The following is a 27,177-nucleotide window of genomic DNA, read 5'->3' as shown; positions in this document are numbered from 1 at the left end:
CTTGTTTGGGGGATAGGATTAATAAAGGGTTGTTATCCTTGTTGCGTGAACCAAGAGCAGCAGAACTGTACCTGGCATAATCCCAACACCCAGGAATGATGATTCATTATTATTTTTTTATATCAGTAGCTCTGAGAACTTGAATCCTCACCTAGAGCCCCACTGTGCTAGGCACTGTACAAATACAGAGTGAAAAGACAGTCCCTGTCCCAGAGAGCCCACACTCTAAGGAGATTCAACAAATAGAGACCTGGGCTGGGACAGAGGAGATATGAGTTTGTTCCCTGTTGTGCTAGTGGATGGACCGAAGTTTCTACTGGGTGATCTTGGCCAAGTCACGTCCCCACTCTGTGCCTCAGTTTCCCCATTTGTAAAAACTGGAAGACTGCTACTGACCTCTTTGGTAAAGTTCTTTGAGGTCTACTGATGAAAAACTACTAGAGAAGGGCTAGATATCATTATTATAATATACAGACTCCTCTATAATATACTATACCTAATGGATTTTAAACCATTTGGAAATCTAGGACCACGATGAAACTTTTAGCAAAAAATTTGGAGTCTATGTGGCTTGAAAACACCCTAGAATCCAGTGATGTCCTAGATCCAGATGGGAATCTAGAACCCATAGACTTTGAGTTCGAACACATTGATTCTGGATGTTGTGTTCTCATCACACAATGCATGAGATTCTAGAGCCAGATAGAGATACAGAATCCAAGAGAGTCAATTAAGTTAGAACACACTGAGAGACCTAAAACAAACAAGATTCTGGAGCTGGCGACTGATCTGGTTCCATTGATGACTCATTGAATTTGAAAAAAATTGAGTGACGTATGGAATTCTGGAGCCAGCAGGGAATCTAGTATCCAGGGACAATGCAGGTCCTATGAACAGTGAGATACCTGGAATCCATAAGGATTTTGAACCATCAGGAATCTAGAAATGAATGGAATGCCAAGTTTTCAACACTCTCTAAGTCTGGGCATCTTCACGCCATCACCTGTTTTGTATTCTTGACATCTGACCCGTGTCTTCCACTAGACTCGGAGGCACTGCTGCCGAGATTGTCGACAAAAGCTGCTTTGACAAGAGTGAGAAGAGACGTCCCGAAGATCTGCCAGAACTTCTCCCCCACAAAGAGGTAAAGAATGGGGGTGAAGCAGGCATTGAAACAGGACGTGAAGGTGTAAATGACCAAGGGGGCACCCGTCACCAACTCTGGCACCACCTTCTTGTACAACTTCAAGCCGTGATAGAGGTGGTAGGGCAGCCAGCCCAGGAAGAAGGAAACCACCGTGGTCACCATGACTTTGAAGGGCTTCCCAGCCCACAGCAGCTTCTTCTCCTTCATTTTCAGGCCCAGGTGGACATAGTATCCCACCATGGTGCAGAAAGGAAGCAGGAAGCCTAGCAGGAACCGGACAATGAAGACAGCCAGGTGGACTCATCTTCCCAGGTCTTGTGTCTCGGCTCCATTCCAGTCTGTGGAGAGAGAATAATTATTGATGCAGATGATTCTGCCCTTGTCCACCACGCGGGTCTCCTGGAAAGCCAGGTAGGGAGCTCTGAGACCAAAGGAGGCCAGACACACACCCACAGCCAGCTTCCATGCTCGGGGAATAGTGTGGTGATGCCAGGACCAGATGGGATGGTGAGGGAGGATGTAGCATTCCAGGCTGATGAGGGTGAGATGGAAGATGGCGGAGAACATGCCCATGGAGATGCAGGTGTTGAGAAGCTTGCACATGGCCATATCGAAGATCCAGTGTGAACCCATGAGGAGGAAGACGATAACGAAGGGGATCAGCAGGGTGAAGAGGAGGTAGCAGGAGACCAGGTGGAGGAACCAGAGCATGGTCACCATCCTCCTCATCTTCATCCCCAGCACCCACAGGTACAGCCCGTTCCCCACCACACCCACCAGGAAGGTGGGGCAAAGCAACACAGCAGAGGCCAAGTGAGTGGTGCTCACAGCTGCTGGGTTCTGGCTAGAATTCATCCCAGCGGTTGGTGGGAGGGTTGTGTTGCCTTGGTCCATGATGCCCTGGGGAGAGACAGAAGGGGGAAGGGGGTTAGAAGGGACGACAGAGGAGGGGGAAAGGGAAGTGGAAGAAGAGGAAGGAAGAGATTGTAGAGGGGTTTAGGAACACACTATCGGACAGGACCTAGCTGGGCACCCTCTGATCTTTCAGAATCTCCAAGCTGGGTATTCTCAGCAACTGGGCCACAACTCACTGCTACAGGATAGAGATATGGGCAGCAGAGGACGAAGAGAGGAGTAGCAGACCTGAGAGCAGTGGGGAAAGGGGATAGTCTGGTAGGTCAAACGCACAGCTCTGCTGAGAATACCACATTGCTGGGATCTGGATGATGGGCTGGCGGAGAAGGGTGGGAAATGGGACATGAGGCCTTTCCCCCCAGCAGACACCAGCTCCAATCTGTCTCAGGGCAGGGATTGGCTAGCTCAGGGACGTGGGGATTGGTGCTATTGACTTCTAGCATGCGGGAGCTGCGGCCAGGGGAAGTCACTGCTAGAAGGTGGAAAAAGCCACCCCCCCGCAACCCATCTCTTATACTCATCTGCCTGTCACAGGAACTGCTGCTACATCCTGACGCGAGAGAGCCTGCAGGGTCCTTCTCACCCTCATTGTAACACAGGAAGCCTCAATGCACTTAGCTGCTTCTCTCCCCCACGGCAATGCTGCCGGCTCTGCACCGAGGACCTCTCAGCTACTGTCTCTCTCAGAGAGTGCTCCCCCCACCCCCAGTAGCCTTATCAGCGTGATGTCCTTTGTGCTGTGCAGACTGGCCTGTTGGTCAGAGCAAGGGAGACTGGAAGCCAGGACTCCTGGGTTCTATTTCTTCCTCTAGCAGGTGAATCACATCTAGTGGGATAGAGCTGCAGGGGTTGGGCTGTGGGAGGAACATGGCGTCTTGTGGCTTAGAGCTTCGTGAATGGGGAACACCTCATCTGATTAACCTGAAACAAGAGAGGAAAAATTCACTCATATCGCAGACCCCACCTACTACCTCTCTCTATTGAGTCCTCATATTAACCCCACTAATACCCAGTGGCAGGGAGTCCCACAGGCTAATCTCACTAATACCCAGTGGCAGGGAGTCCCAGTGGTTTGCTCTGTTAATAGCAAATGTCTGTGCCTCCTATGTAGAATTAGTAAGGAAATTCCCCGTCAGACCCAATGAGGGGCCTTGGCCCATCATCTCGACTCACCTGGACAGCGCAGGACCCAGCGCAGAGAGACGCGGATGGTGGGTGTTTGCCCAGCAAAGCGTCCGTGAGTCTATGCTGTCCTGTGTGTTGAGTTGACTCCTCTTAACTCTGTGTCTTCTACACACTCCGCCTCCACCTGCTCTGTGAGCTGGAGAAGCTGCAAACCATAAATGGAAATGATAATTCGGACACTGTCTTAGCAAAGAAACCACCTAAGAAACACCCATTGCTTTAAAACTAGCCCCCACTCCCCTGCCAGAGCCAGAGATAGAGCCCAGAGCCCTGGCTCCCAGCTTCTCTAACCCACTAGACCCCACTCCCCTCCCACATCTGGATCTAGAACCCAGATGTCCTGAGTCACCCCTCCCCTGCTCTAACCACTAATGCTGAGGCCATGGCAGGGGGCAAAATCCCTCCAATCCCAGGGCTGCAGTGGGGGTCCGGGACCTGGGGCTTCCCCTAACCTGCCCAGCATTTCTGCCGGGGTTGTGGTGTTGGGGCGCAGGGGTTTCCCACACCTTGCCCACCCAGTGCTTCTGCCAGGACTCTGGGAATTCCTCCTGGATGGGGCATCCATTTTTCCAGGGACCCCCCCAATTGACCACAGCCCCTAGGCACAGGCCCCGATGAACCATTGGATAATCTGCTATTGCCCAGAAGGGCTCCTTAAACTGGACGGTCATGGTGGGCCAGGGATGCCCAGAAATGGGGGTCCAGCTGTTCCCCCTGGACAAATATCAGTGCCACCCGCTGCCCCTCAGAGGAAACTGCATGTCCAAAGGGATTAGAGCTTTGATAGGACTTTCAAAGAGGCACACGCCCCAGAGATGCGGCTGTGGTGCTTGGCACGAATGTGGCCGGGCTGAAGTCCCGGGGTTGGATGTGAGTGTGCAGAGACGAAAGGGCTGTTGGATTCAGGGAGCTGCTTGCAACCAGGTGCTGCAGACGCTGAGCTCAGAACTATCCAAGGCCTTGAAGACCGAGTCCTCTCACAGCAGGTCTGCTAAGGGTGCCTCTGCAGCCGGGCCTGCGGAGAAACCCCTTCCTGTAGGAACCAATGAGTCAAAGTGCTCTGAAATCCACACACCCGCTCGGCTTGGCTTGAAATTGTCCGTCTCTGAGCAAGGCCAGGGGCAGAGTGAGTGGGGGCAGGTTCAGAGGCTTGTGATCCAGGGCCCTCAGTTAAATAAAGCCACATGAAAAGGAGCTGCTCTTAATATTTTCACACCACTCTGAACACCCGTTGCAGACTTGCATCAACTTGGAAAGTGGCACCAAGCCTCGGGGGCTCTGCTGGAGTCTGCGAGAGCAAAGGGCAGTCATTTGATCGGGGATGTGAGGAGATGCAGCCCCCTGAAGATGAGCTGTTCTTAATAGTCACACATTGCACTGATGCTCCCGTGCGGGGGGCAATTGCCTTGAAAACCAGCCCTGAGCAACAGAGGCGGGGGTGGGGTTTGTGATGCAAATTTGGGGACATTTGGTCCAGAGGTTCCCGCGATACAGGCCCCTCCCCCTACACGCACTGATTGAACATTTTCAAAGGGTTATAATGTTCTCCGGGCAGAGTGAGAGGAAATAGCAAAGAGGCCGTCAGACGGGTTGGATCACAGAAACCCCCCTGAGAGCTGCCACCTGATGTGCCAAGACCACTTCTGCCCCTGCTTTCCTGCCCCGTCAGCTTAGGACTTCAGTGCCCTGCCTGGTTTGAGCCAGACCCACTAGCCTGCTGAAAACCCAGACCCAGGTCTGAATCACATCCCCTAACAGCCGTAAGCGTAACTGAAAGCAGCTAACAGAAGTGTTCTTGTCTCAGATGCCCAACACCCACTGGGGTCTACACCCATATAAATCTGTGTTATCCTGTATAAAACTTGTGCAGGGTAAACTCATGGATTGTTTGCCCTCTGTAACACTGGTAGAGAGATATGCACAGCTGTTTGCCCACCCAGGTATTAATACGTACTCTGAGTTAATTAATAAGTAAAAAGTGATTTTATTAAATACAGAAAGTAGGATTTAACGGGTTCCAAGTAGCGACAGACAGAACAAAGTAAGTCTCCAAGCAAAATAAATGCGCAAATCTATGTCTAATCAAACTGAACACAGATAATCTCACCCTTAAAGATGCTTCAGTACGTTTATTCCTCAGACTGGACACCTTCCAGGCCTGGCCACAATCTTTTCCCCTGGTACAGCTCTTGTTCCAGCTCAGGTGCTAGCTAGGGGATTCCTCATATTGGCTCACTCCTTTGTTCTGTTCCACCCACTTATATATCTTTTGCATAAGGCGGGAATCCTTTGTCCCTCTCTGGGTCCCCACCCCCTTCTTCTCAATGGAAACACACCAGATTAAAGATGGATTCCAGTTCAGATGATATGATCACATGTCACTGCAAGACTTCATTGCCCACTTGCCAGCACACACGTATACAGAGAGACTTACAGGTAAAACACACCCATCTGCAGTCAGTTGTCCTGGTTAATGGGAGTCATCAAGATTCCAAACCACCATTAATGGCCCACACTTTGCATAATTACAAGAGGACCTCAGAGTTATATTTCATATTTCTAGTTTCAGATACAAGAGTGATACATTTATATAAATAGGACGAGCACACTCAGTAGATTATAAGCTTTGTAATGATACCTTACAACAGACTTTTTGCATGAAGCATATTCCAGTTACATTATATTCACTTATTAGCATATTTTGATAAAACCATATAGACTGCAATGTCACAGGTCCGAACTTTGGGAAACATCGAGCCTGGATGGCCTCTGAGCTCAGCTACGCAACGGGACCGACGGCCTGTGCAGCTGTACTGCAAAAATGAGTCCGCTCCTCAAGCTGTTTGCACTTGTGCTAAATAGCAGTTCACACCTCCATGGGTACAGCTTCCATTGGAAATTGAGGGTGAGTAACACTCACGTTGAACTGACATGTGGGGGCTTAGAGACACAGCCACTGCTCTGTTGAATGAAGCATGGAGATGTTTGTGTTCTCGACCCTGTTATCACCTTTGACTTGGTGTCTTCAGCCACAAGGGGGCTGAACTGGGACCACAGATGGCAAGTACGTCTTGTGCCAATAACCGATTCTTTTGATCTCTGGTTCTTCTGAACAACCGAGGTGGTGGGGGGAGGGAGAGAGAACAACTCATTTGATATGACCCCAAATTATTATGATTAGCTAACGAAAAGGGGGGGGACTGTTTTAGTCCGAACAACATTTTTTTTTCCTGAGCTTGGTTTTTACACATTTGAAATGAATAATTAAAAAAAAAATTATCGAATTTCAAGCAAAGCTGTTTTGAATAAGAAAATCAAAATGTTTTATATTGAAAATGTCAGCTTTTTGGTGATTCAGGGAAACAATTTGGTAAATTTAACACTAATTCATTAAATGTTTTGGTGTCATTAAGTCTACTATATCTGCTAAACACCATTTACTTACAGAGCTGGGGTTTCAACCCAGGAGTCCTGGCTCCTTGCCCCACCACACTAACCTGCTAGACCCCACTCATCTCCCAGTGGCAGGAGAAGAGCCCAAGAACTCTGAAGTGAAGTCAACAGAGCTATATTGATTTACACTGGCTGAGGATCTGGCTTGTTTGCTCCATGCCCTACTGCCTTACAGACTTAATATTCCAAAATAATAGGTTATTATTTGTTATGCTTCTATTATGGGGGGTTTCCCAGATGAACACCATTAAAGAGGCCCAATTTTCCAGAAGAAGGAGCTGAACCCTTTGTGAACATCAGGCCTGCTGGAAAGTATCTTAAATCAGTATGTGATTCCATGTGCTTGGAACCCTTCAGGTACTAGACCATGTCAGATCTCATTGGGTTTCAAGACATTGTCATACCTAGAACACAAGAGGTTTAAGAACTAGACTAATATCTAGAATTAATGTGGTACTACTGAGTGATTCTTGCAACACTTGGGTTCTTGCTCTGACAAAAAAAAATTAAAACCCAAACTGGTCCTATGTGTTCTAGGATGTCATATATGAGATTGGACACTAGGATACTCAAGACCACATAGGATCTCTTTGTGTTTCAAAATCTTGGCAGATCTAGAACTCAAGAGGTTCAAAAACCAGCCAAATATCTAGAATGCATAGGATCCTATTGGCTTTTGAAACTTAAAGTGGCTTGGAAAACATGATGTCTAAATCTAGCCCACATCAGGTCAGAGCACATTCACAACACTCACAGACCTGGGACCCAAGAGGTTAAGAGTGGGCCAGGATTCCTGGAATCCATGAGATACTATTCAATTCTAAATCAGCGAGAGGTAGTATCTGTCATGTTTGGCAGTCTTGTTTCATCTGAACAGTAGCAATAGAAAAAAGATTTTTAAAACAGAGGGGCTACGTGCATGTCTAACTTACCTACAGCCCTCCACCCATGGATGGTGGCCCACTCAGGCCTGGCTTCCTCAGATACCCCAGTGGGTCCAGGTGACAACTGGTACAGCACCCCAACAACATCTGCCTAACCTCTAAATGGAATCAGAGATTCCAAGCTGTGATGGAGTAGGGGCTGTCTGTGTGGGGAATGGGAGAGCAGGGGAGGTTTTTAGGGGATGGATGATACTGGAGCCTGTAACCTGAGCTAGGTAAGAGAGGGGAAAGGTCAACACCTTTGCCCGGGAAGGTAGACAAAAGGAGGGAGTGGGAGGAGGGAAGAAGTTTTCAGTTTGGGTTTGGGGCTGTGTGGGCAGAATGCAGGGTATCCTAGCTGGGATCCAAGCACCCTGAAAGCCCAGAAGGACTCGATGGAGGGGTCCTGACTGTGCCTGCAAACTCTGCTGTAACCTGCGTTCCTGTTGTCCAATAAACCTTCTGTTTTACTGGCTGGCTAAAAGTCACTGTGGGGTCCAGGAAGAGGGGTGCAGGGCCGGACTCCCCCACACTCCGTAACAACTGGTGGCAGCGGCGGGAGATACTGCACCCCGTGGACGGCGCTTCCTGCAGTAAGTGACTGGGGAGCAGTAAAACGAAGGGGTGATTAACCCCTGGGAGTGTGTGCCCAGTGAGAAGGACTTTGCAGTAACAGGGTCCCCCGGGGGATTGCAGCGAGCGGTCCCAGGGGCGGAGGAGTCTGCAGCTCGACCCTGGCAGAGAGGTGGTGACCTCAAGAAGGGCTGGTGCACTAGGGGTCCCCCGGAAACCGTGGGGAGCGGCGAGCACCCCGACCTGTGAGTGGCCAGCAGGAAGATGTATGCCAAGCGGCGCAAGTGTGACCTGCTGGAGCTGTGCAAGCAGAGGGGGCTGCGCACAGGGAGACTGACGAAGGACCAGCTGATTGCCCAGCTGGAGGAGGGAGACCGGAACCCTGTCTCTGAGGGAAGCAGCCAGGCAGATGCAGCGCAGTCACCAGTGCCTGTCCCCCCGGGGAGTGGTCAGACGGCGGATGAGGGCTTCCCGAGACCCCCCCTTCCTAGCCCTAGAGGAAGGGCGGGGAGGAGCCCAGCGAATGCCGAAGGCACCGTGACCCCCCCGGCCGGCAGGGGATCCCGGCAGCGAAGCTCACCCCCCAGCAGGGGATCCTCCCGGCGACGCTCGACAGCTGTGGAGCAGCCGTGGCTGGAAGAGGAAAGGAAGTTGAGACGGGAGGAGCTCGAGTTAAAGAGGCAAGAGCTGGAGGAGAAGGTGAACCAGCGTAAACATGAGGAGAACCAGCGTAAACATGAGCTGGAGGAGAAGGAGAACCAGCGTAAACATGAGCTGGAGGAGAAGGAGAAACAGCGTAAACACGAGCTGGAGCTGGCCCGGCTGAGGAGCCGTGAGGCCCCGGCTGCGGTGAGTGAGGGGGGACCCAAGCCTACACCGAACTTTGATAAGCGCTTGCTGCCCCGGCGTAAGGAGGGGGAGGACATAGATACCTTCCTGACGGCCTTTGAGAATGCCTGCGAGCTGCAAGGGGTTGGCCCTGCAGACAGGATCGCAGTTCTCACCCCCTTACTGGACTCCACGGCCGTGGAGGTGTACAGCCGACTGAAAGGGGCGGAGGCGGGGGACTACGAACTGTTCAAACAGGCCCTGCTCCGCGAGTTTGGGCTGACTCCTGAGATGTACCGGAAAAGGTTCCGGAGTCAGCGTAAAACCCGTGAGATCACATACCTACAACTGGTCAACCGGGCGCAGGGGTATGCCCGCAAGTGGACAGCTGGGGCCCAAACTAAAGAGGACTTGCTGGACCTATTCATACTGGAGCACCTGTATGAGCAGTGCCCGTCTGACCTGAGGCTGTGGTTGAGGGACCAGAAGCCGGAGAACCCGCAGCACGCAGGCCAACTTGCCGACCAATTTGTGGACAGTCGGGCAGGGGATGGCAGGGAGGAGTCTCGAAGGAGCAGGCCTGCCTCAGCGCAGAGAGAGAGTCATCATGGGACCTCCCAGCGGGGGCCTATGGAGAACCCCCCCAAAGGGGGAACATCCAGTGTCAGGTCCCTCCGACCCATTCCAGGGGACCCACGAGACATGGGCTGCTATCAATGTGGCCAACGAGGCCACATACGGGCCCAGTGCCCCAAGCTCAGGGACAGACCAAGCAGACCCAACCCGCAGAGGGTGGACTGGGTAAAAACCCAATCGGAAGATGGGCTACCCTCCCGGGAAAGGGGGGCTGGCAACATACCACCTATGAAGGAGGGAGGAGGTCCCCAGGTCAGCTCCTCTGGGGGGCTGGAAGCGCCAGCCTCTGGGTTCTTAGTTTACCGGGTGGGCGCGGGGCTGCCCCTCCGGAAAGAGTGCATTGTTTCCCTGGAGGTAGATGGGAAGGAGGTCACTGGGTACTGGGACACGGGGGCAGAGGTGACGCTTGCCCGGCCCGAGGTGGTGGGCTCAGATCGGGTGGTGCCCGACACCTACCTGACCTTGATGGGCGTGGGCGGGACCCCATTCAAGGTGCCCGTGGCAAGAGTGCATCTGAAGTGGGGGGCCAAGGAGGGCCCCAAGGATGTGGGGGTACACCCATATTTGCCCACAGACGTGTTAATGGGAGGGGACCTTGAGGACTGGCCTAGTAGCACTCAGAGTGCCCTGGTCGTGACTCGTAGTCAGAGTCGGCAAAGTGCACTGCACCCCGACAACGGGGAAGGTACTCGGCCCGAGGTGCAGGACCCTAACCTGGGGGGCGGGGAGCGTCCAGGGGCAGGGCTCAGAGAGGCTGCGACCTCAGACCCAGCCAGCAAGAGAGAGCTGGTCCCCATCCCTGTCCCAGCTGCTGAGTTCCAGGCGGAGTTGCAGAAAGATCCCTCCTTGCGGAAGCCCAGGGACCAGGCTGACCTTAGTGCGGAACAGACCCTGAGGAGAGGTTGCAAGGAGAGGTTCCTGTGGGAGAAGGGGTTCCTGTACCGAGAATGGGCTCCCCCAGGGGAGGTAGAGTCATGGGGGATCAGGAGGCAGCTGGTGGTTCCCCAGAAGTTTCGCCACAAGCTGCTGTACCTGGCCCATGACATCCCTCTCGCAGGACACCAGGGAATCCGGCGCACCAGGCAGAGGCTGCTACAGAACTTTTACTGGCCTGGGGTCTTTACCCAGGTCCGACAGTACTGCCAATCCTGTGATCTCTGCCAGAGGGTGGGGAAGGCCCAGGACAAGAGGAAAGCAGCCTTGAGGCCTTTACCCATCATAGAAGAACCTTTCCAGAAGGTGGCCATGGACATAGTGGGACCTCTCAGCAAGATGACCCGGTCAGGGAAAAAATACATCCTGGTGGTGGTGGATTTTGCCACTCGCTACCCCGAGGCGGTGGCCTTGTCCTCTATCGAAGCAGATACAGTGGCAGATGCGCTGCTGACGATTTTCAGCCGGGTGGGGTTCCCCAAGGAGGTCTTAACGGATCAGGGGTCCAACTTCATGTCGACCCTGCTCCGGTCCTTATGGCAGAAATGTGGGGTGCAGCACAACTGGGCCTCAGCGTATCACCCCCAGTCCAACGGGCTGGTGGAAAGGTTCAACGGGACGCTGAAGATGATGCTAAAAACATTTATGAACCAGCACCCGCAGGATTGGGACAAATACTTACCTCACCTGCTGTTCGCGTACAGGGAGGTACCCCAGGAGTCTACCGGGTTTTCGCCTTTCGAACTGTTGTATGGAAGGCGAGTAAGGGGGCCCCTGGACCTGATGAGAGATGAATGGGAGGGGAAGGCCACTCCCGAGGGAGAGTCAGTGGTGGAGTATGTCCTGACCTTCCGGGAAAGACTGGCCGAGCTCATGGGCCTGGCCAGGGAGAATCTGGCCCGAGCCCAGAGGAAGCAGAAGGTCTGGTATGACCGCACGGCCCGGGCCCGAGCCTTTGCCACCGGGGATCAGGTGATGGTTCTCATCCCTGTGAGGAAAAACAAACTCCAGGCCGCCTGGGAAGGGCCCTTCAAGGTTATCAAGCAACTGAATGAGGTAAACTATGTGGTGGAGCTGTCAAACCGGGCACATCACCGGCGGGTGTACCATGTGAACATGATGAAACCATACTATGACAGGGGGAATGTGGTGTTGGCCGTGTGTGGACACTGGGAGGGGCAGGGAGATGACCCTTTGGTGGATCTATTCCCTGGGACAAAAGCTGGTTCCCCCCTGGAGGCAATTCCCCTCTCTGATCAGCTGACCAGGGCCCAGCACGCTGAGATCAGAGGGGTGCTGCATCTGTACCGACAGCTGTTTTCCAACCAGCCTGGACGCACTAATTTGACTGTCCACAGGGTGGAGACTGGGCCACATTCCCCTATAAGATGCTCCCCTTTTCGGGTCACTGGTAAAACTGCCCAGGATCTGGAAAGAGAGGTCAGGGACATGCTGGCTTTGGGGGTGATCCAGCAGTCTTCCAGCCCTTGGGCCTCGCCAGTGGTGCTGGTCCCCAAGAAGGATGGGTCAATCCGGTTCTGTGTGGACTATCGAAAGCTCAATGCCATCACCGTATCTGATGCCTACCCCATGCCCAGGCCTGACGAGCTCCTAGACAAGCTGGGAGGTGCTCGGTACCTCACCACCATGGATCTTACCAAGGGCTACTGGCAAGTGCCGCTGGACGCAGATGCCAGGCTGAAATCGGCCTTTATCACCCCTCTGGGGCTCTACGAGTTTCTGACCCTGCCCTTTGGCCTCAAGGGAGCGCCGGCCACCTTCCAGCGCCTGGTGGATCAGCTACTGAGGGGGATGGAGAGTTTTGCCGTGGCCTATATTGACGACATCTGCGTCTTCAGCCAGACCTGGGAGGACCATGTGTCCCAGGTTACACAAGTCCTGGACCGAATCCGGGAGGCTGGGTTAACCGTAAAGGCTGAGAAGTGCAAGGTGGGGATGGCTGAAGTATCTTACCTGGGCCATCGGGTGGGGAGCGGCTGCCTGAAGCCGGAACCAGCCAAGGTGGAGGTGATCAGAGACTGGCCTGCTCCCCAAACCAAGAAGCAGGTCCAGGCCTTTATTGGGATGGCGGGGTACTATCGAAGGTTCGTGCCCCACTTTAGCGCCATAGCCGGCCCCATCACTGAACTGTGCAAAAAGGGGAAGCCAGACAAGGTAATCTGGACCGAGCAGTGCCAGGAGGCTTTCCGGGCGCTGAAGGAGGCTCTGGTCAGTGGCCCAGTTCTGGCGAACCCAGATTTTGACAAACCCTTTATGGTGTTCACCGACGCCTCAGACACGGGACTGGGGGCGGTGTTAATGCAGGAGGATGAAAAGGGGGAGAGACACCCCATCGTGTACCTGAGTAAGAAGCTGCTACCCCGGGAGCAAAACTACGCGGCCATCGAGAAGGAATGCCTGGCCATGGTGTGGGCCCTTAAGAAGCTAGAGCCATATCTCTTTGGGCGACACTTCACCGTGTACACCGACCACTCTCCCCTGACCTGGCTGCACCAGATGAAAGGAGCCAACGCCAAGCTCCTGAGGTGGAGCCTGCTCCTGCAGGACTATGACATGGACGTGGTCCATGTGAAGGGAAGTGCCAATCTGATAGTGGATGCATTGTCCTGGAGAGGGGGCCCTGAACTTCCCCAGGTCACTGGGCAGAGTGACCCGGCTCAGTTCAGTTCCGAAGGGGGGAGAGATGTGATGGAGTAGGGGCTATCTGTGTGGGGAATGGGAGAGCAGGGGAGGTCTTTAGGGGATGGACGATACCGGAGCCTGTAACCTGAGCTAGGTAAGGGAGGGGAAAGGTCAACACCTTTGCCCAGGAAGGTAGACAAAAGGAGGGAGTGGGAGGAGGGAAGTAGTTTTCAGTTTGGGTTTGGGGCTGTGTGGGCAGAATGCAGGGTATCCTAGCTAGGATCCAAGCACCCTGAAAGCCCAGAAGGACTCAATGGAGGGGTCCTGACTGTGCCTGCAAGCTCTGCTGTAACCTGCGTTCCTGTGTCCAATAAACCTTCTGTTTTACTGGCTGGCTAAAAGTCACTGTGGGTCCCAGGAAGAGGGGTGCAGGTCCGGACTCCCCAACTCTTCATGACACAAGGCCAGAAGCAGCATGGTGGTCCCCTAGTCTGACCTGCTGCAGAACATCTCTGAATTAATCCCTAGTTGAACTAGAGCAGACCTGGTAGAAATACCATCCTGTCCTGCTTTAAAAATTGCAGGGATGGAGAATCGACCAGGGAGGATCTTTTTAACTCTTTATCATCTTTTGGATGTGCTGGACCCCAGCCTTGGCCAAGGTTTTGTAACTTAGTTGAAGCTGGTAAATGAGATCTTTACAGTTACTGTGACCTGTGACCAGAAGTGCACAGGGCAGCCCACATTGAAAAAGCCTAGATCAGGGTGGGCTGCAAAAAGGAGAGCAGTTTGTCCCAAAGGTGATGATTAACACTGTAGCTAGATTTCCCCACCAGTAACAAGCTGTGCTCCAGATCTGCCACATCGGTAATCAAGAAGCCAAAAAGAAAGAAAGAAAGAAAAAAATCCCACAGCCCCCTTTATTGCATTCCAATCTTAGGCTCCCAATCAGCAAATAGGTCCAGTACAGTGAGAAGTTACTTAAAATTCCATTCATTGTACAAAATGTTCTTCTGATCCCCAAAGGGGGGTTGGATCTTACCCAAAATATAATGCTGCCAGCCAGTTCTTGATGGGCCATCCAATGGGCTGGATAGTGCTGATGTAATCTGTCTGGGGGTGTCACAGCACAGGTTTGAGATATCAGTATAACACATATATTTACAACTAATGATACAAAGAGGATGTATACACATAAACAAGATTATCATATTTATCAAATGATAACTTTTCCACTGATACCTTATGTGGCATATCTGGTATGTTTCATTGCAATTTCATTTCCATAATATTATGAGTGATCACCCATATTCCATACAATGTCATTATTATTAGCTTGGACGTTACCTCTTCACCGCTCTGAAGTGTTCATGGGCAGGTGGTTTCTCTGGAGCAGCTCTTTATTCTGCCGGCTTGTTTTCCTTATCAGCCACTCTAAAATTAAGCCAGAGCCTCCCCACACTAAATATCCCAGTGATTGGGTCACACTGTGTTTGTAAATTATGTCAAAGCTGCCACACAATCTTTAAGAAACTATGCAGTTCAAGGAAAACCTGGGAATCATTATTTTTATTTTGTTAGTGCTGGGAGCTCCAGTCCTGGCCCAGGACCCCGCTGTGCTAGGCACTATACAAACACATAGTGAAAAAACAGGTCCAGTCCCAGAGAGCTAAGTGTGTAAAGATAAGATATGAAATGGAAAAAAACCTCAGCTGGGATGTAGGAGACCTGCATTTGTTCTAGTTCTGTGATTGGCCTGCTGGGTGACCTTGGCCAAGTCACTTCTCCACTCTATGCCTCAGTTTCCCCATTTGTAAAAACTGGAAGACTGCTACTGACCTCCTTGGTAAAGTTCTTTGAGATCTTCTGATGACAAGCACTGGAGAAGAGCTAGATAGTGCTATAGTAATACACAGACTCTCCTGTAATATATCACACCTAATGGATTAAAAATCATTTGGAAATCTAGAGCCAAGATGAATGTTTTAGCAGACAATCTGGAACCTGCTGGATTCTGTGTGGTCTGAAAACACTCTAGAATCCAGTGATATCCTAGATCCAGTCAGGGACCTAAACAGACTTTGAGTTTGAACCTATTGAACAGCTGACAATAAATGAGATTCCGGAGCTAGCTAGAGATGCACAATCCAAGAGTCAGTTAGGTTAAAACACATTGAGAGACCTAAAACAAACAGGGTTCTGGAGCTGGCTAGCAATCTGGTGCCACTGATGACCCACTGAGTTTGAAAAAATTGAGAGAGAGACAGCAAGGAATCTAGAATCCAGGTATACTGAGGGGTTTATAAACATTGAGACACCTGGAACCCATCAGGTTTAAGAAACAGCAGAAATCCTGAATAATGGGGATGCCAAGTTTTCAACTGTCCCCAAGTCTGGGCACCTTCAGACCATCTCTTCCCTTGTGTTCTCAACTTCTGACCCGTGTCTTCCACTAGACTCGGAGCCACTGTTGCCAAGATCATCGACAAAAGCTGCTTTGACCAGAGTGAGAAGAGATGTCCTGAAGACCTGCCAGAACTTCTCCCCTACGAAGAGGTAGAGGATGGGGGAGAAGGAGGCATTGAAGCAGGATGTGAAGGTGTGAATGACCAAGAGGACACCTGTCACTGACTCTGGCACCTCCTTCTTGTAGAGCTTCAAGCCATGGTAGAGGTGGTAGGGCAGCCAGCCGAGGAAGAAGGAAACCACCGCGGCTACCATGACCTTGAAGGGCTTCCCAGCCCATGCCAGCTTCTTATCCTTCATCTTCAGGCCTACGCGGATATAGCATCCCACGATGGTGCAGAAAGGCAGCAGGAAGCCCAGCAGGAACCGGACAATGAAGACAGCCAGGTGGACCTGTCTGCCCAGGTCTTGCGGCTCGGCTCCAATCCAGTCTGTGGAGAGGGCATAATTGTTGATGCAGATGATTCTGTCCCCGTCAACCACATGGGTCTCCCGGAAAGCCAGGTAGGGAGCGCTGAGACCGAAGGAGGCCAGCCACACACCCACAATCAGCTTCCAAGCCTGTGGCATGGTGCGGTGATTCCGGGACCAAATGGGATGGTGAGTGAGGGTGTAGCGGTCCAGACTGATGAGTGTGAGAAGAAAGACAGAGGTGAACATGCCCATAGAAATGAAGGTATTGAGAAGCTTGCACAAGGCCGTGCCAAAGACCCAGTGGAAATCCAGGAGGACATAGATGGCAAAGAAGGGGATCAGAAGGGTGAAGAGCAGGTAGAAGGACACCAGGTGAAGGAACCAGAGTGTGGTCACCGTCCTCCTCATCTTCATCCCCAGCACCCACAGGTACAGCCCATTCCCCGCCACACCCACCAGGAAGGTGATGAAGAGCAACAGAGCAGAGGCCAGGTGAGAGATCTTCATGACCTCTGTGGTCTTGCTGAAATTTGCCACTGGGGTTGGTGGGAGTGCCATGATATCTTGTTCTATGGTACCCTGGGTAGAGACAGAAAAGGGGTTGGAAGGGACGACAGTGAAGGCAAAAAGGGAGAGTGGAAGAGGAGAAGGGAGAAATACCAGAGTGGGTTAGGAAGGTAACATTGGAGAGGACCTCACTGGACACCCTCTGGTCCTTCAAAAGATCCAGGCTGGATATTCTCAGAAAGTGAGCTATAGCTGGTAGAACTCACTGCTACAGAATAGAGCTGTGAGCAGTAGGGAAGGACAAGGGGGTAGCAGACGTGGGAGGAGTGCGGAAGGGGACACTCTAGTAGGTCAAATATGCAGCTATGCAGAGAATACCGTGTAGCTGTAATCTGGATCTCTGGCTGGCTCAGGGGAGCAGGGAATGGGCCCTGGGGCCTTCCCCTCTTGGATGGCCAGCTCTAATCTGGCCCAGGGCAGGGGATCAGGCCTACTCAGTTAGGTGAGGATCGGTGCTGTTGACTCTTAGCTGGTGCGAGTGCTACAAGGAAGAAAAAGCCACCCCTCCCCCACCCTATCTCTTGTGCTTATCTTTCAGTCACAGGAACTGCTGCTACACCCTGACTCGTGAGAGCGTGCAGGGTCCTTTTCACCCTCACTGTAACACAGGAAGTCTCAATCCACCGAGCTGCTTCTCTGTCCCACAGCCCTGCTGTCAGCCCTGCAGCAGGGTCCTCTGGGCTATTGCCTTTCTCAGGGACTGCGCCCCTCACGGCTTTGTTAGCATGGAGTCCTCTGTGCTCTGCAGACTGGCCTAATGGTTAGAGAAGGGCTGCCTGGTTTCTAACCCCAGCTCTGCGAGTGGGGCAGAGGTTAGAACTTCTGGGCTGTGGGAGGAGAAAGTGAGGTCTTGTGGCTTAGAGTAGAGGTTCTCAGTCAGGGGTACGTGTATTGTAGGGGTACACAGAGGTCTGTCAGGGGGTACATCAACCCATCTAGATATTTGCCTAGTTTTACAAGCTACATAAAAAGCACGAGTGTAGTCAGTACAAACTACAATTTCATATAATTACTTATTTGTACTGCTCTATATACTATGCACTGAAATGTAAGTACAACATTTATATTCCAATTCATTTATAATTACATGGGAAAAATGAGAAAGTAGCAATTGCTCAGTAATAGTGTAGCTGTGACATTTTAGTATTTTTATGTCTGATTTTGCAAGCAAGTAGTTTTTAAGTGAGGTAAAACTTAGGGGTACGAGGAGAAGGGGTACAGGAGTCCGGTTTAAAGCTTCGTAAATGGGAAGCGGCTCGTCGGACTAATATGAAATAAGGAGGGAAAATTTACCCACGTCACAGACCTCACCTACTACCTCTGTCTATTGAGTGCCCCATGGGAACCCCACTGTACCCAATGGCAGAGAATCTTAGAGGCTAACCCCACTGATACCGAGTGGCAGGGAGTCTTCCAGGCTAACCCCACTGAAACCCAGTGGCAGGGAGTCTCCCAGGCTCGCTCTACTCTTACTCAGTGGCAGGGAGTTTCATAATCTATCCCCACTGATACCCAGTGGCAGGGAGTCTCCCAGACTAACCCTACTGATTTCCAGGGGCAGGGAGTCCCACTGATTTGCCTTTACAATAGCAAATTTCTGTGCCTTCTAGGGGACCTTAGCAAGGAAATTGCCCTTTAGACCCAACAAAGGCCCCTCTGCCCATTGTCTCAACTCACCTGGGAGGCGGGTGGTGGAAACAGAGATCCAGCGCAGAGAGAGCCTCAGATGGCGTGTGTATGGCCAGCAAAGCATCCGTGTGTCTGTGCCCTGCACCCCAGAGCCCTCCCCTGCATGTTGAGTTCACTCTCCTTAAGTCTGTGTCTTCTACATGCTCCACCCCCACCTGCTCTCTGAGATCCACAAGCTGCAAACCATGAACGGAAATGATCATTGGACACTGTCTTAGCAAAAAAACCACCTAAACAACAACTATTGCTTTGAAACTAGCCCCCCTCCCCCCCAGAGCCTGGCATAGAACCCAGGAGTCCTGGTTCCCAGCCCCTCCTCTCTAATGCCCTAGATGCTTAGCCAGCAGATCAAGTATTGAGGCGTGCCCCCATGAAGAGGAACGGCCTGTATTTTGCACAACTCCTTGGGTGATGGGCTGCCACGACCCAAAAATAACCCAGCTCTGTTAGCTCACAACAAAGTCTGAGTCACAAATGATGCAATTCCCAGGCAAGGATTGGGAGAGTCTAGTGGTTTGGAGTGTGTGTGTATTGGGGGGAGGGGAACACTGACAGTAAGGACCCTGGGCTCTGTCCTCAGCTCTGAGAGGGCGGTGGGGTCTAGGGGTTAGAACAGGTCAATAGCCGTGAGGGGTCCTGTGTTATCTACATGTTGTGGGTCCATCCCTGGGTGGGACAACTCATGTGACATCCCGCCCCTTCCTGTTCTAGATAAAATCTCAGTCACACCCAGCCCTCCCCAAAATGTTCGTTACACAGGCCTCATCCTCAGAATCGGGACTCTGAGAACCCCATAGGGAACCCAACGTTCCTGGGAAAACAGCCCTCAATGTCATGGTACATGAGACCAAGGTTGAATTCTGAAGGGAGTGGTGTCTAGTGGTTAGGGTGGGGGGAAGGGGCTGGGACCCAGGATTCCTGGGTACTATCCCTGGCTGGGGGAGGGGAGTGGGATCTAGCAGTTAGAGCAGGTGTATATGGGGCATCATAAACCAGTGGTTCTATCCCCAGCTCTGGGAGGGGAATGTGGTCCAAAGGGTTAGATTGGTGGAGTTAGGAGTCAGGACTCCTGGGTTCTGGCTGTGGCTCTGGGAGGGAAGTGTTGTGTACTGAGTTAGATTGGTGGAGTTAGGAGTCAGGACTCCTTGGTTCTGGCTGTGGCTCTGGAAGGGGAGTGATGTGTACTGAGTTAGATTGGGGGGGTACAGGTGCTGGCACCCAGGATTCTGGTTCTACCCTGTGTGTGGCTGGAGCCTAATGAGTTTGTGCAGGGAGGAAAATGAAATGCCGTGTTTCTCACTGCTAGGGCACGGACTGCACACGTCTGTCTCTCCCTCACCCTTCCCCTCTTCTGTCTCCTCCAATCCCCTTTGTGTTCTTCCTGCTCCACCTTAGGGTCTCATGGCCCCTCCGCCTTCCTGACTGGCCTGACCCCTCGTGGCACCGCGGCCTTCCCATCCAATCTGGCCCCTCACTGTACCTCTGCCTTCCCAGCAGCCAATGGGAGCAACCCCCAGCTGGTCGGGAAGGGAAATCAAGTGACAGCTGCATGTGGGAACCCCTTTTGGGGGTGGGTGGCTGTGGGCTCTGCCTGTGGGTTCTGGGGCTGAGGCTGAGGATGATGGTGACCTCCCTCTTGTCCTTCCATCTGGTCCTCACCTACCTGCTCACGTTCTGCTTTATAACTCTGTTCCCACCTACACCTGCCTGGGCTTCCTCTGGGTCTTCGGTGTGGTCATGTGGGAGCTCCTCAATGCCTGCTTCTCCCTGGGCTTGTTTTCTGCCATCTTCCTCCTCACCCTCACCTGCCTGGACCAGCGCACTCTCCCCTGACACTCCATCTGTTGCTGGCATCACTGCACCGTGACCCAGGCCAAGAAACTGGTTGTGGGCGCGCACTCAGTGCTCCCTAACTGGGTTTCCAGCAACTCCTGGAGTTGGAGGGGGCAGGGTATGAACAGTTACACCTTCTCTGGAGCGGTGGACGGAGCCAAGATGCAGGCCTGGAGGAGACATCTCCATCTTCTGCTGTTCAGGGTGCAGTTCCTGCTGGGCTTCCTGCTGCCTCTCGGCACCAGCGTGGGATGCCAGGGTCGGACAGGGCTGGAGATGAAGAAGAGGGGGTTGGAGAGGAGTGGGAAGCCTTTCAAAGTCATGGTGACTGCGATGGTGCCATTCTTCATCTGCTGGCTGCCCTACCACCTCTGCCATGGCCCGCTGCTCTCCGAGAATGCGGTGCCGGTGTTGATCATGAGTGCCTGAAAGAGCCTGGAGTTAGAGAGCATTGGATAGAATAGCTGTGTCCCTGTCCCCACTCCTCCCACATCTACTATCTCTCTTTCCTTCTGCCCATAGTTGTACCTTGTAGCAGTGAGTTCCATCGGCTATAGCCCAGTTTCTTAGAATATCTAGCCTCGATATTCTGGAGGACCAAAGGGTGCCGAGAGAGATCCTCTCCAATGGTGCCTTCCTAACTCCCGATTATTTCTCCCTTCCTCCTCTTCCCTTCCCTCTTTTACTCTCCTCTGTCACCCCTTCCAAATCCTCTTCTATCTCTTCCCCATGGCACCATGGACCAAGGCAAGATGCCTCTCCCACCAACACTGGGACGAATACCAGACAGAACCCAGCAGTTGTGAGTGCCGCTCAACTGGCCATGGCGGTGTTGCTCTTCCCCAACTTCCTTGTGGGTGTGATGGGGAACAGGATGTACCTGCGAGTGCTGGAGCTGAAGATGAGGAGGACGGTGATCACGCTCTGGTTCCGTCACCTGGTTTCCTGCTACCTCCTCTTCACCCTGCTGATCCCCTTCTTCACCATCTACGTCCTCCTGGATTTCCACTGAGTCTTCAGCACGGCCACGTGCAAGCTTCTCAACACCTGCATCTCCATGGACATGTTCACCTCCGTCTTCCTTCTCATCCTCATCAGCCTGGACTGCTACACTCTCACTCACCGACCCATCTGGCCTTGGAATGACCACACCATGCCCCAGACTCGGAAGCTATCTGAAGGCATGGGGTGGCCTACTTCAGTCTCAGTGCTCCCTACCTGGTTATCCAGGAGACCCAGATAGTGGACAGGAGCAGAATCATCTGCATCAACAATTACACCCTCTCTGGAGACTGGAATGGAGCTGAGCCGCAGGAGCTGGGAAGACAGGTCCACCTGGCCATCTTCATGGTCCGGTTCCTGCCGGGCTTCCTGCTGCCCTTCTGCACTATAGCGGGATCCTATGTCCGTGTGGGGCTGAAGATGAAGGAGAAGAAGTTGGTGTGGGCTGGGAAGCCCTTCAAAGTCATGGAGGCCACGGTAGTTTCCTTCTTTCTCAGCTGGCTGCCCTACCACTTCTAACAAAGCCTGAACCTCTATAAAAAGGAGGTGCCAGAGTAGGTGGTGGGCACTTTCTTGGTCATTTACACCTTCTCATCCTGCTTCAATGCCTGCTTCACCCCCATTCTCTACCTCTTCATGGGGGAGAAGTTCTGGCAGGTCTTCAGGACGTCTCCTCTCACTCTGGTCAAAGCAGCTTTTGTTGAAGAACTCGGCAGCAGTGCCTCCGAGTCTAGTGGAAGACACGGGTCTGAAGTTGAGAACATAGAACAGTGGATGGTCTGATTTTGCCCAGCCTTAGGAAGACTTGAAACCTTTCCATCCCAGCTGTTCCTAGGTCCCTGATGGCTCTAAAACCAGAAGTGTCCCACATACCTCACTGTTTATAAACCCTGCAGTGTTCCTGAACTCTAGACCCCTGCTCTCTCCAGAATCTGATGTGTTCTAGGTCTCTCAATTTTACCACACTCAATGGCACCAATCAGTAGCCAGCTCCAGAATCTTGTTTGTTTTAGGACTCTTAATGTTTTCTAAACTAATTGACTCTTTTCGATTCTGCATCTCTAGCTGGGTCTGGAATTTCCTTTATTCTCTGCCTCTCAGTGTGTCCATACTCAAAGTCCATGGGTTTTAGATTCCTGACTTGACCAAAGACATCACTGGATTCAAGAGTCATTTCAAATAAAATCCAACAGATTTCAGATTATTTTCTGAAATTTTCATCGTGGTTCTAGATTTCCAAATGGTTTTTAATCCATTAGGTGTAGTATATTCTAGAAGAATCTGTGTATTAGTATAGTGGTATCTAGCTCTTATCTAGTGCCTGTCATCAGTAGATCTCATAGAACTTTAGCAAGGAGGTCAGTAGCAGTTTTCCTGTTTTTACAAATGGGGAAATTGAGGCACAGAGTGGGGACAAGACTTGGCCAAAGTCACCCAGTAGAACCTTCAGTCTGGCCAGTGGCAGAACTGAAAACAAACCCAGGTCTCCTGCGTCCCAGCCCAGGTCTCTATCCATTGCATCTCCTTAGACTGTGGGCTGTCTGGGCCCTGGACCGTTTTTCTACTCTGTTTGTACAGCACCTAGGACAGCGGGGTGCTGGGTCGGGTCTGGGGCTCCCAGAACTACCTGAAATAAATTATAATTAGTAATAATCATTCCCAGGTGTTCCTTGAATGACATAGATTATGTGAAGTTTGTGTGATGGCTCTGAAACACTTTACTGCCACCACGTGACCCGGTCACTGGGATATTTAGTGTGTGGAGGCTCTGGCTTAACTTAAGAGTGGCCAACAAGGAAAAGAAGCTGGCAGGACAAAGAACAGCTCCAGATAAACCACCCTCCCTTCAGGGTGGTGAAGAAGTAACATCCAAGTAACCAAGAAGACTCCACCACTCGGCTCCAGCCAAGTTATAAACCTTTGTCCAAGCTGCGGGCCAGCAGATCCAATGGACAGTAAAGACTTGAAAAGACCTGCCTGCTGGATTCTCCATCAATGGCAATTTTTAAGGCAGGACTGGGTGTTTTCCAAGAGGTCTGCTCTAGTTCCAACCAGAGGATAATTCAAAGAAATTCTGAATGAGGTCAGAATAGGGGAGGTCCAGAGAACAGGCAGATGTTGTCAGGGTGGTGCACCAGTTGTTACCTAGGGCCCATTGGAGTGTCTGAGGAAGCCAGGCCTGCATAGGCCACCAGCTCAGGGTGGAGGCTGTAGGTAAGTTAGACGTGTGTTTTACTGTTCAAACAAAACAAACCTGACATCTGTGACAGTTACCACCTCTTGCTGATTCAAAATGAAATAGGATCTCATAGATTCTAGGAATCCTGGCCAGTTGTTAACCTCTTGGGTTCCAGTTCTGTCTGTGTTTTGAAAGGGATCTGATCTGGTCTAGATTTAGACATAATGTTTTCAATCCCCATGTATGTTTCAAAAGCCAATAGGATCCTATGAGTTCTTGATGTTTGACTGGTTCTTGAACCTTTGGGTTCTAGATCTGCCAAGATTTTAAAACCCAGTAGGTCCTAAGTGGTCCAGAACTTCTTAGTTTCCAATCTCATGTATGATGTCCTAGCTGACATAGGACCAGTTTGAGTTTTAAAAAAAATGGTCAGACGTAGATCTCAAGAGGTTCAAGAACTGCTCAAATATCGAGAACTCATGGGGTACTGTTGGGTTTATATCTATCTAATCTATCTATCTATATCTATTTCAGGGTTCCCTCCTCACTCTGAACTCTAGGGTACAGATGTGGGGACTGGCATGAAAAACCCCCTAAGCTTATTTCTACCAGCTTAGGTTAAAACTTCCCCAAGGCACAAATTCCTTTCCTTGTCCTTGGACGGTATTGCTGCCACCACCAAGTGATTTAGACAAAAATCCAGGAAAAAGGATGACTTCGAGTCCTCATTTCCTCAAAATATTCCCCCAAGCCTCTTCACCCCCTTTCCTGGGGAGGTTTGAGAATCATATACTACCGAGTTGGTTACAAAGTGATCACAGACCAAACCCCTGGGGTTTTAGGACACTGAAAATCAATCAGGTTCTTATAAGAAGAATTTTATTTACAAAAAAAGTCAAAGAATCACACCTGCAAAATCAGGATGGAAGGTAACTTTACAGGGTAAATGAAAAGATTTAAAACACAGAGGATTCTTCCTCTAGGCTCAGCTCTATTCTCCCTCTGTCTGCATTGAGAACATTATAACCATCAGCACGTGCAGGGGGGAGGGGAAGCCTGTATTATGAAAACCAAATGACTCAAAATTTGCATTACAAACACCACTCCTGTTCCCGTTGCAGAGTGCCGTTTTTCAAGACCGTTGCCCCATGCACGCTGCTTTCACTGCAATTTGTGAATATTAACAGCAGCTCATCTTCAGGGAGCTGCATCTCATGGAGTCCCAAACTAAACGACCACCCTTTGCTCTAGCAGACTCCAGCAGAGCCCCTGCAGCTTGGTGCCACTTTCCAAGTGGAAGCAGAGTCTGGATGAGCTCTCCCCTGACATCTAGTGGTGAGCTGTGGAAGCTGATCTCATTTGCATGGACACCTCCACCCTGCCTCACTCAGCATGATGGGATTCATTGTCCAAATGATCACTTGTGGCTGGTGTTGGATCCCCAGTCTCCTTGTTATTGGGGAACGAGTAATAAACATTGGCATCCTTGCTGTGTGAACTGAAGGCAGCAGAACTGTACCTGGCATATGACACTGGAGGGGCTCACCCTGAACTGAATAGCACTCGCTAGGCAGAGGACATGGATTCCAAAGACCAATGAGTGGAGAGAGGGGGAGATGAACTAAACTATACAGTACAATACAATACAATACAATACAATACAATACAGTCTTTTGTCTTAGACTCTTTCTTCCTTGGTGGTATAATAAAAGAGCTAATTTAGACTCAGCTGAAAGTCTTTTTAGATACTGCAGAGCTGAAATCAAAGATATCTAGGTCTAAGTATTAGACCTACTGTGGGACAGTGTTTCTATTGCATGAGGCTATCCAGGTGCACTAGCAGTGAGGCTCCCCTGCTAACAGCTGAAATCACTGAGACCTGTGCTTAAGTGTAGGTGGGGGGGCCTGAAGACATCTTGGCGAGTGGCCATCAAGGTGGATGGCAGAGAGGCGTAGTAAGTGGCTAGTAGAGAAGAACTTAAGAGCGGCCCTACTAAGTGAGACCAAAGATCCATCTAACCCAGTATCCTGTTTTCTGACAGTGGCCAGTGCCAGGGCCCCAGAGGGAATGAACAGAGCAGGGAATCATCAAGTGATCCATCCCCTGTTCCCCATTCCAAGCTTCTGGCGAATAGAGGCTAGGGCCACAATTCCCTAGCCATTCCCAACAGAAGCTGGCAGAGACGGCCAGAGCAGAGCCCTGCAGAGGCATGGTGATCAGCGAGTGCCTGAGCAGTCCAGCATGTAAGGTGCCTCCTTATTCCCCCCACCCCAACCTTACACAAAGGGTGGGCGGTGAACTCTGCGGATGAACCACTGAACTCTGGGGCTGCATTGGCCAAGGTCAGCAATTGTGAGTGGGGTACAGAGAAGGGACGGGCAAGTTAAATGGACTTTGGTGGCTGCTGACTTAAGACACTGAGGGGAAAAGGACACCGCCCAACCTACCTGGGGGTGGGTCTTTTACTCATGGTTTGTGTTTATGAACCCTAGTTGTGATGTTTTCCCAAATGAATGCTGAGTTACTTCCCTTCTTTTATTAAAAGTTTTTGCTACACTCAGATTCCGTGCTTGCAAGAGGGGGAGTATTGCCTCCTAGAGGCACCCGGGGGGTGGTGATATGTAATTGTCCCAGGTCACTGGGTGGGGCTTGAGCAGGTTTTGTCTGGTGTTGTTCAAAAGGAACCCACAGAAACTGAACCAGGCCTTTGTTGCTGCTGGCTTCACCTGGCAGAAGGGTTTCACAAGTCAATGCGAGTCTGCAACCGGTTTTCAAAGCGGTGTGAAAAAATTAAGAGAAACTCCTTTTCATGAGGCTGAGGACCCCTGATCCCAAGGCCCCGAACTTGCCCCATTCATTCCACTCCTGTCTCGCTCGCAGACAACCAGATTCAAGCCAAGCCGAGTGGGCACATGGATTACAGAGCACTTTGACTCATCAGTTCTGACAGAAAAAGTTTTCTCCATGGGTACAGATGCAGGAGCGTCAGCAGCATGTAGTTGCAAGCAACCCCTCTCCTTGTAAGTCATGTGCCCAGCCCCTTAACCATTTTCATTGCCCTCCGCTGGACTCTCTCCAGTTTGTCCACATCCCTTTTGTAATGGGGGTCCCAAAACTGGACACAAAACTCCATATGTTGCTTCACCAGTGATGACTAGAGGGGAATAATCACTTCCCTCGATCTGCTGACAATGCCCCTAGTAATGCAGCCCAATATGCCATTTCCCATTGTTGACATATCCAGCTTCTTGTCCACTGTAATCCCCAGGTCCTTTTCTACAGAATTGCTGCTTAGCCAGTCGGTCCCCAGCCTGGAGCGGTGCATGGGATTCTTCCGTCCTAAGTGCAGGACTCAGCACTTGGCCTTGTTGAACCTCATCAGGTTTCTTTTGGCCCAATCCTCCAATTTTTCTAGGTCACTTTGGACCCTATCCCTACTCTCTGGCATATCTACCTCTCCCCCCAGCTTAGTGTCATCTGCAAACTTGCTGAAGGTGCAGTCCATCCCATCAGACAGATCATTAATGAAGATTAAAAAAAAAAGCACTGTGCTTGATACCGGCTGCCAGCTAGACATTAAGACGTTGAACACTACCCTTTGAGACAGACAATCTAACAAGCTTTCTATCCACCTTATAATCCATTCATCCAATCCATACTTTTTTAACTTGCTAGCAAGAATACTGCAGGAGACTGTATCAAAGTTTTTTCTAAAGTCAAGATATATCACATCCACCGCTTTTCCCATATCCACAGAGCCAGTCATCTCATCATAGAAGGCAATCAGGTT

The 27,177-nt window shown here is 51.2% G+C and overlaps 3 protein-coding genes and 3 pseudogenes across 3 annotated transcripts in view; 3 read left to right on the top strand and 3 right to left on the bottom strand.

Annotated features, from left to right (window-relative positions):
• Positions 1-3,364, bottom strand: part of LOC116838277 (putative G-protein coupled receptor 33) — a 63,752-nt gene extending 60,388 nt beyond the window's left edge. Inside the window, exon 1 of the mRNA XM_032803326.2 lies at positions 3,236-3,364. The gene's annotated coding sequence lies outside the window, so the exon portion shown is untranslated. The remainder of the gene's footprint in view (positions 1-3,235) is intronic.
• Positions 847-2,041, bottom strand: LOC116838289 (putative G-protein coupled receptor 33; annotated as a pseudogene).
• A 4,575-nt stretch (positions 3,365-7,939) lies between the features above and the next one.
• LOC142047542 (uncharacterized) lies at positions 7,940-13,453 on the top strand. The gene is made up of 2 exons (XM_075071180.1): positions 7,940-8,895; positions 8,983-13,453. Exons 1-2 carry the CDS (start codon positions 8,461-8,463, stop codon positions 13,309-13,311), a joined length of 4,764 nt encoding a protein of 1,587 aa, XP_074927281.1. The 5' UTR covers positions 7,940-8,460; the 3' UTR covers positions 13,312-13,453.
• Positions 13,454-14,435: 982 nt separating this feature from the next.
• Positions 14,436-18,807, bottom strand: LOC116838282 (putative G-protein coupled receptor 33). The gene is made up of 2 exons (XM_032803330.2): positions 18,361-18,807; positions 14,436-16,695 (listed from the first exon to the last, which is right to left on the bottom strand). The coding sequence occupies exon 2, from the start codon at positions 16,672-16,674 to the stop codon at positions 15,640-15,642; it is 1,035 nt and encodes a 344-aa protein (XP_032659221.1). The 5' UTR covers positions 16,675-16,695; positions 18,361-18,807; the 3' UTR covers positions 14,436-15,639.
• Positions 18,808-19,669: 862 nt separating this feature from the next.
• Positions 19,670-20,634, top strand: LOC116838246 (putative G-protein coupled receptor 33; annotated as a pseudogene).
• Positions 20,635-20,942: 308 nt separating this feature from the next.
• LOC116838245 (putative G-protein coupled receptor 33) lies at positions 20,943-22,610 on the top strand (annotated as a pseudogene).
• Positions 22,611-27,177: the final 4,567 nt, after the last annotated feature.

Source organism: Chelonoidis abingdonii, chromosome 11, assembly GCF_003597395.2.
Source record: "Chelonoidis abingdonii isolate Lonesome George chromosome 11, CheloAbing_2.0, whole genome shotgun sequence".
Taxonomy (NCBI): Eukaryota; Metazoa; Chordata; order Testudines; family Testudinidae; genus Chelonoidis; species Chelonoidis abingdonii.
Note: the sequence above shows the minus strand (reverse complement) of the source record. Positions and strands in the feature narration are given on the sequence as shown.

Bases quoted from the DNA above. Each gene is read 5' to 3' on its own strand.
- LOC142047542 (XM_075071180.1), top strand. From the start codon at position 8,461: ATGTATGCCAAGCGGCGCAAGTGTGACCTGCTGGAGCTGTGCAAGCAG. The intron at 8,896-8,982 runs GTGAACCAGCGT...CTGGAGGAGAAG, and splicing joins GGCAAGAGCTGGAGGAGAAG to GAGAAACAGCGTAAACACGA.
- LOC116838282 (XM_032803330.2), bottom strand. From the start codon at position 16,674: ATGGCACTCCCACCAACCCCAGTGGCAAATTTCAGCAAGACCACAGAG.